The sequence below is a fragment of the Vespula vulgaris genome, chromosome 3 (assembly GCF_905475345.1).
Source record: "Vespula vulgaris chromosome 3, iyVesVulg1.1, whole genome shotgun sequence".
In the NCBI taxonomy this organism is placed as follows: domain Eukaryota; kingdom Metazoa; phylum Arthropoda; class Insecta; order Hymenoptera; family Vespidae; genus Vespula; species Vespula vulgaris.
In genome coordinates this window covers 3,935,675-3,945,000 of record NC_066588.1, presented here as the reverse complement: position 1 = coordinate 3,945,000, position 9,326 = coordinate 3,935,675, and the positions used below count along the sequence as shown (strand labels likewise).

At 27.1% G+C, this 9,326-nt stretch overlaps 1 protein-coding gene across 14 annotated transcripts in view; it reads right to left on the bottom strand.

The window, feature by feature from the left end:
* Window positions 1–9,326, bottom strand: part of LOC127062609 (septin-7) — a 53,337-nt gene that overhangs the window by 39,857 nt on the left and 4,154 nt on the right. For 2 of the 14 annotated variants that reach the window (XM_050991133.1, XM_050991131.1), the window contains exon 1: window positions 1–1,652. This exon is cut by the window's left edge and continues 713 nt beyond it. Coding sequence is in view for 1 of the 14 variants with exons in the window: in XM_050991138.1 (XP_050847095.1) it covers window positions 4,984–5,070 (87 nt within the window). In the remaining 13 variants the exon portion in view is untranslated. Of the gene's footprint in view, window positions 1,654–4,983; window positions 5,896–6,475; window positions 6,545–9,326 lie in introns of those variants that run through there. The other 12 variants (XM_050991134.1, XM_050991132.1, XM_050991128.1 and 9 more) reach the window with 11 other exon arrangements.

Sequence of the window (9,326 nt, the reverse complement as noted above, 5' to 3'; positions counted from 1 at the left end):
TCTCACTTTTTCGCTCATCGTTCGTCATCAATGTTGCGTTTTGTGTTTCTATTATCAAGGACGATCGTTAGTTAATCGAAATGTATTTCTATTCGGAGATTCTATAATATTCTTTCTTTCGCACTTCGATTTGTTCGAGGATTCTTATTTTTTCTTTCTTTTTTTTTTTTTTTTTTTTTTTTTTTTTAATATGTATAGAAAAGGAAAAAAAATATATATATGTATCAAAAATTTTAAGATTTATCTACGTGTAATTATATGTATACATATACGTATATACGTAGTGTGTTCTTTATCCACGCACGTAAGTTGTACTCAAATACGATACACGAGGAAAGAAAAGAAACTCCGCCCTAAGAGAACACCGGTACGAGAGTCCTACGTCCGACTAGGATCTCACTGCGACTGCCGGACGACCACGCCTGACGCAGCTGCCGAGTATGGTGGGGGTAAGAAAGAAGCCTCGATTACCCCTAGCCGTCCCCAGGTGGCTCTAGTGTCGAACCGGCTAGCTAACATTGCTGCCAACTTTAACTCGTCGTTAACCTAAAACTTTCCATCGACGAATATTTCGAATTGATTTCACACACACACATACAAATAAAGAGAGAAAGAGCGAGAAAGAGAGACAGACGAGTTCGAGAAGACTCCTGACCTCTATTATTGAAAAGATTTAACGTTCGATCGATCGAGTTCGTCAAATATTCATGAAGATGTATGATTTTCAAAGTATTCGATATAAATCGAATAAATCGAGAAACAAAAGGAAAAGAAGGTGCAGGCGAGTAAGATATAAAATAATATTCATGATATTTATACAATTTTCTATGTATAATACGTACAAACACAAGAAAGTTGACATTTAAATTTAGCTAAATGTGTTGGTAGTATGGCGAATGTCTTATATCTTTTATCGTTGTCAGCCAATCAGTGAAAAGTACGAAGACCAATAGCGTCGCTTCTTTCTATTTCTTTCTCCGATTTTGAAGTACAAAGAAAAGTATTGGAGCTACCGAACGAACGACGCACGCGCTCCAATCATAGTTTTAATGAACGATCTGTCGTTAAAATGCACGGGAATGTATATTTTCGTTCGATCCAATTTATTTATAAAAGAGTTTACTCGTAACTTCGATATCCAATTAATCTAACTTATTTATACACGATATTTCCATATTTCATAAATACATATTTATTTTTTGCAATATATTTTTAATTAATTCATAATTAAAAAAGAGAGAGAAAAGAAAAATTTCAAAAACGTTTACGAATATGGACCAGTGGCGAACGTATGATCAAGAACATTTTAATCGTTCTATCACAACGTAGTTAACATAAATTCTCTGAATTGCATTTACTTCCTCCAATTAATAAACGTAAAGGGGGTCAGTTTTATCATCACTATATAATCTCTTTCTCTTTCTTGCTAATAGTTCTGTATGAATAAGCAGTATTATAAAATGCATAAAAACATACGTAAGAATTGTTATTGCATATGTATCATTCTATATCGATTTTTTTCATAGTGACAATTTCCCTATGAATCATCAATCATACATCATAATACGTATTATAAAATACATGTACACATACTTATCATTGTACGTGTATATCTTGATAGAGTAACAGCTTTATTGCGTGGATCAAGTAATACTAACTACACGGTTATCATGCTGCAATTTAAATAATTTCTCATCTATTAAAATATACATAGATTTTATACATATATATACATACATACATACATACATACATATATATATATATATATATATAAAATAATATATAATGTCTATAAGTGTACATATGATATAAATATACTTTTTTACGAATACATATACACATACATATATACACATATACATATATACATATACATATATATATATTCGTTAGTGTTTCAAATAATTAGAAAAGTGGCACGATCTAAGGAGTCGTTAAAAAATATTTTACGATCACTCTAACGTCGAGTAGAATGCCCTTAGGGTGGTGCATCGATCTTACTGACATCTAGCGGCTGTTATTGGCGCGTTAATTCAAGTTACGTAAATATAAACGCGCGAGGTTAACCGAATATACATATAAGCATCGTCGGGAACTTTCATGTTTGGCTTTTTTGCTTCCTTTTATTTTTTTTTTTTTTCTTTTCTTTTTATATTCTATTTTGAAACAAGAGGGCTGAAATTAGTAAAGTTACGATTCGTATCTTCGTAACATTGAAATAGCAGCGGCAGAAGCAGAAGCAGATGCAGGAAAGCGTCTCTACTCAGGGTTTTTGTTTATTTTTCTACTGTACAAAGAGAGAAGAGAAAAGAGAAAAGAGATAGGTCGTTAAATCTTTTCTTCGTTCTTTTTACTCTCTTCGAAGAAAGACAGTGTAAATGTTCCTACTCAAAACGGGTTGCATACTATACGGCGTATTTTTCTTTTTTTCCCTCATATACATATATCGTCGTTGGGTTCTGTTATGTGCATACAGTTTTCTCTACAATTTCTTTTTTTTTTTTATTCATATAAACGATGTTACCAAACGAAAGACCTTTTGCAAAACTTAGTATTCTACTCGTTGATATTTTTGTTTATTCTTTCTAAAATATTCACCTATCGTAAGAAGAAGAAAAAGATAAATAAATTTGAATACACAACCTTTAAATTATAATCTTTTAGAGAAATCAATTTGAAAGAGAAAAAAAAAAAAAGAAAGAAAGAAGAAAAGAACAAAATAAATTCGACGAGGAATCTTATTACGTATTTACCATATAAAAAACAAGATTTAAAAAAATGTTCTTAAATTAAGATTTTTTTTTATTCTTCGTTGAAAATCGCGTGCAAAATTTTGTAGTAAAAAAAATATTGATATTACGTCTGCGAATAAGGATAAATCGGTTGAGAACCGCTGGACTATTTGACCGTAATAAATTACTGATATACATATACACTTATATATAGGTGTATACACATACATCGTTCGACATTGCTTAATGGAGAATTGTTCAGTTCGATCGTAACCGATTTAAGACGTGCTTGTGATAACAAAGAGGAGTGTTAACAAAAAAAGAATTAAAAAAAAAAAAAAAGAAAAAAGGGAAGAAAGAAAAATGGCACAGGTCCGATCGTAAGTAAAGTATTCGTTCGATGTCATATAACAGTACGAGTATATATACACCCTACATACTTCTATGTTGGTATTAGCTCCAATTCCAATTAAGGCTACAATGATACTTTAAGTATTCTGCTACGTGCTTCCTAGCGACGCATAAGAATACCAATCGCTTGTTTCAACGTTACCACGACGATCGTTGACACCGTGGAAATGAAAACGCTGAGAATGATCTATTTATGTCCCCCTTTTGCACGGTCTCTTTATTTTTTTTTTTTTTTTTTTTTTTTTAATCGTTTATTACAATCCTACAGATCATGCTTGGAACCAAAGTTATCGAATTTTTTGTTTAAAAGATGAAATTTGGAGAAAAAAGAAAGAAAGAAAAAGAATTGCGTGCTTTTTATGGACACTTGTATCACAGAATATGAAAATGTTTTTTTTAAATTATGTATCATGTATTTCCATTTTACAAATTCTAAAGAGGAAAAAAAAAGTGAATCTTTTTTATGAATATTTGTTGAATGAATATTATAGATGACGAGAAGATTTTTAATATTGTAATTTATTTGTAATCGTTTTATAGATCACGTTTGAAGAAAAATTTCGAAAGATAATTTCGAAAAATAACATTTTTAATAGAACAAATTCGTTTCTACTTATATTAGATCGATTAATAATTAAAGTATCGATATTTTCAAATAAAAAAAATAGTACAGTTTAAAAATAGCGTATCATTACTCTTTTGTTAAAAATTACTATAGTAAGATAGGACTTACTACGGTAATTATTTGGTAATATTTAAATTTTCATAGTAAAAATGTAGTAATGACAAAATGTTGCAGTTTAACACAGTAATTTTTTTTTTCTTTGTTAAAAATTACTGTAATAAAGATGGCACAATAAAATGTCGACAATTCCAATAAAAAAAAAAAAGTGTGTTTTTGTTTTAGAGCCTCGTATTATGCAATATGAAAGTATTTTTATATTTCTAAATTTAAATCTACTAATAATCTAATAAATATCTAATTGATTAATGTTTATCGATTTTATTTGAAAGATGAATTTAAAAAAAAAATAAATTTTATTTGCTTATTCTTTTTTTTTTTTTTTTTAATAAATATATTACATAGATTACGAAAGAGAAATAAATAAATGAAATAATAATATAAACGTGCTAACCGACATGAAATATAATATAAATATATTATCGGTGCAGTTTTTATCTCATATCAACATATTATCAATGTCCAATGCGTAGTTATCGGAATACATATAACAGCACAGTGTCACTACGTTTCCTGTAAAACGATGTATCACGTGCTACGAAGAAAAATATAAGAGGTGAATTTCCGTTCGTATATATAGGAAAATATTATTATCCTACATTGAATACGTTCTATCCATCGTTCACGATCTCTGAACTAACGTAAGCTCGTGCTAATAATTATTTTTATACGGAGATAAGATAATATAATACATACATATATATGTATGTATGTATGTATATACAACGTAAAGATTTTAAAGAAACATACATATCAATATCATCGTGGAAAATTAATTAATTCATATTTTATCAAAAAGAAAAATCTTTTAATAAAAAATTCTAATATTATCGTTGACTTTGTTATCAATAAAAAAAAAAATTTTAATGATCGACTATAATTCTTTACCTTCTAATCATAAAAATTAATATTAAAAAATAAATAGAAGAATTAGTAAAAAGTCACGCGATGTGGAGTATAAAAATGAAGAAATTAAAATATTTTAATTTTCCTCGATGGTCGTCCAAATAGATATAAATAAAATGTATTATCCGAACAGTCACGTTATGTTGATTATAAAAATGAATGAACATAAAATGTAATAATTTTGGCTACCTGTTGAGACGGACTTTTTTGCTGGCGATCGTATCTGGCAAGTACCGCCGGATTCAAACGACGTCTTGACGCTGTCGTCGACGACATTTTAACGATCCTACAACTTCTAGCCGCGTCTTTATTTTCAATGTAGAATGATACACGACACGATGCACTAGGAAGCGAATGATGCTGATTGCAACAATGCTATCGTTGATTTCACACTTTATAACACCGCCATTTTATAGATATATCGTGGACACTTTTAAATACGATCTCGTTTTTTCTTTCGTTATTTCTTTTTTCTTTTTTTTTAATCCTCAAACAAAATGTTATTCCGAAAACTAAAAATATGAAAAGAAACAAATTCTTCGTCTTCTTTTTTCGAACGTACACAAACAAACACACATACACACACTATATTTTTATTCGATATTCGGCTTATAGCAGTGTTCGTTTATATCTAATTTATGTGTGTGTGTGTGTGTGTTTTATAGTTTTATTCACGGGTATGAAAGAGTACAAAAATTTTTCGTCGTTTTAATTTAATGAGATTTAAAATTTGATATTATTATATGTATGAAAAAATATATGTATGTACGTATATATGGAAAAAAAATGATGTCACTTGTAAGATATATGATTTGAAAAATAAAAAAAAAGAGAGAGAGAGAGAGAGAAAATTCAAACGTGGCACTTTCCAGTAAAAGATGAGTAATCACGGTTTTATATATATATATATATATATATATATATATATATATATATATATATATCCTTTACTTAAATCAGCTTTCTTCCGTACATTGAGTGATTATATTAAACCACATCCATGTGTTCTAAATGTTTTATCGAATGGTTTTTTCGAAAGATATAAATAACAAATTTATAAACGTTTTTATAGATTAATATATTATTCGCCCAATAAAATCATTTATTTTTCTTTAATTTTATCTCTCAACGATTCATTCTAATATGATATATATATATATATTTTTTTTTTCGTAACTTCGTGATAATTATATTTCATAAAAAAATGTAATAATAAAAAAAAGAAGTAAAAATTAAAAAAATAAAAAATATATATATATATATATATATATATATATATATATATATAAAGAAAAAAACGCGAGCCACACCTCTTTCTTTTTTTTTCTTTTTTTGATAAGTCACTTATCAAACAGTAGGAAAGACAGAATTATTGCGTTACGTTTAGAAATCGAATACGTTTAAAAAATTAAAAAAAAAAATAATAAAATAAAATAAACAAAATATGTATGATATATAAAAACGATGTCAATAAATTTTCGTTAAAAACAAAACAAAACTCGATGGAACAAAAAAAAAAAAAGAACAAAAAACAGAAAAGAGAAAAAGAGAAACTTGGAATCTTCGAAAAAGGATTGACGAGTGACGAGAGAAGAAAGAAAGTAAAAATCAAATCAAATCAAATCAAATCAAATCAAATCAAATTAAATTAAATAAACTGTCAATATGACAAGGAATAAACCGTAGAACTGTTGACGTGTAGGAACGAAGCAACGATCGGAATGCGACTAGCCTTATCAGAAACTTACCGCTGCCGTTGGTGGCCGAGTTGTCCGTGATGTTAGTGACGTAGCCAAGGCCATCGTAACCGTTGTAGTCATCATAGTCATCGTAGTCATCATAGTCATTGTAATCATCGTCGTCATCGTCGTTGTCGTCGTCGTCGTCGTCGTTGTTGTTGTTGTTGGCGACATGGATGGATCACGTGGACGAACAGCATCCGCATCATCATTACCGGAAACAAGAACAGAGGACGAGTGGGAAGGAAGGATTGATGATAAGGTAAACAAATGATAAGGATGATAAGGAAAGGATCAAACGAGGAATAGAAAATATTATGATCGTTAATTTTTAATAAATATTTTGTGTGCGTGTATTAGTAAAACACATACACATCATATAATTAATTAAAGTATAAACGAATAATAATAAGTACGATTATATTAATAATAATACAATTTCATTTCTTTTTTTTTCTTTTTTCTCTATGGAATTAAAGAGACAATTAAAAGGAAAATTAAGTTAAATGGTTTTTTTTTTTATTATTATTCGTTTTAAATGGTTGTTATTATTATTTGTTTTCCAATTAATTTTTTTTTACTTTTATTAATGCTAGTTTATAAGGTCAGTGTTTAATAAAGTTTAAATATTTAAAAGATATTGTGATTATTTATCGTAATCGATTTATTTATTTTTCTTTTTATCGATACGCAAATGCTTTTTTCGAATGTTTGGCTCGTGTTTAAATCGGTCGATCTATTTCATTTTCGATGATTAATCGATATTCTATAACAATCTGATAAATCTTGATTATTGCAAAAAAAAATAAGAAAAGAAAAACAAGATATTGTTGATGATAAAAGAAATATGAAAATTACGAACTTTTTTCTTCGTTCTATTTTTTTTTTTTTGCTATCATATCGAACAGAGTAACCTTGTATTTTAGCATGTCGATGTAACATAAGTGTTTTATCGGTAAAAACACATTCTCTATTCCCTATTGCATACAAGTAGTTGAAATAGAACAGATCATGATAGGAACATGAATGTTTTATCTGTTTATCGTATTCATTTTCGAATATGTATTATTATGAATCTTTAAAAATATATTAATGTACGAATTTGTGTGTATGTAACGATATATGGATGAAGAAGATATATGGATTAATAGTAAATTATTCTAACATTTTAAAAGAAACGAATGTCTATTTTTAAAAGAAAAAAATTCAATATACATATATATGTAGACATGCAAAATCATTATAAATATACATACACACATACATACATACATATATATATATATTATTATTATTATTAAACGTTACTAATACATATTATTATATTAATATATATATGTATATTAATATAATATGTATAATATATATAAAATAATATTTATATATATAATATATATAAATATTAATATAATATGTATTATCAATTTAAGCAGAATAAATAAAAATTAATAATCTGTTTTTTACATACGATAACTGTTTCTTAATTTTCTTTACTTTTTTAAAATAATAAAACAAAAATAAAATAAAAAGAAAATTTTAATAAAAAAATATAAAAGATGTCAATAAATAATATCTGACAAAACTTTGATAGTTAAGATATATAAGTTTCACATTACTTATACAATTTTTAGATACATATATATATATATATATATATATATATATATATATATATATAAAGGAAAAAAAACTATTATCGAATCTCTCTTACATAAATAATTATAAGATTGTCAAGATATTATATAGAATAATTTGATTGATATTAAAGCGACCTATTTATCCGGTAATTATTTTCTATAATACTATTTCATTCTCTCAAATTGAACTTAACTATTCAATAAACATAAGGCCATTGTTAATTCGTATTCGAAATATCAAACAGATGATCCTCTTCATACTTTTCTCGTCTCGTTAAATCTCGCCACTTTAAAGGTTAGCCCCAGTTAAATTGATATAGCTTTCGTCGAGATCTAACGAATGAAAACAATCTTCTTGGACCACTTAAGAATATCCAGGAGAGTGGAATTCTGAACAAAAGTTTCTCTACAATAGCTCCTTCTCTCCTTATGCACATTTTATATATACATATATATACATAACAAAGTTTCTTAACTGTATATGAGTTACCTAAAATTCTAATTTATATCTCTATGTTAAGTATTACAAGAATTTATTAGAGTGAAATAATTTGACGTTTGATAAAAATTGGCTAACTTTCGGTAACTTTATATTAATCCTTAAGAAGTTCACCAAAAATAATTTTCCAATTAATTTCTTCTCTTTTTCACTTTGAAATATTACATAATTACGAGAGAGGGCTTTGAAATTTTTTATTTGATTTAGTTTAAATTTCTGTTCGATCTACTTTAATCGATTATATAATATATATTTATATTATATGGATCAATGTCGACGTTTTCAGTAAAAGATAAAAAGTGTTATTTATTTAAGTATAAAATACTACAAATTTCGACATTACTTATCGATCGACCCAATTAATAATAATAATAATAATAATAATAATAATAATAATAATATTTATTAAAATAATTATTATTATTATTTTTTTGTAAACTGACAAATATTTTTTATTTCATTTATAAAATTAAAGATGAACGACGTTAAATGCACCAGCACGTTCTTAACATCATTTGGCATTCTAGAGTCACTCCTTTTACGTACGTATGCACATACATACATATATACATACATATACATTCGTTTACTTGGAGCTTGGAGAAGGTAGGCGTTGAATGCACAGGTCAGTGATGTTTTTTACAAATCTAAACGGTG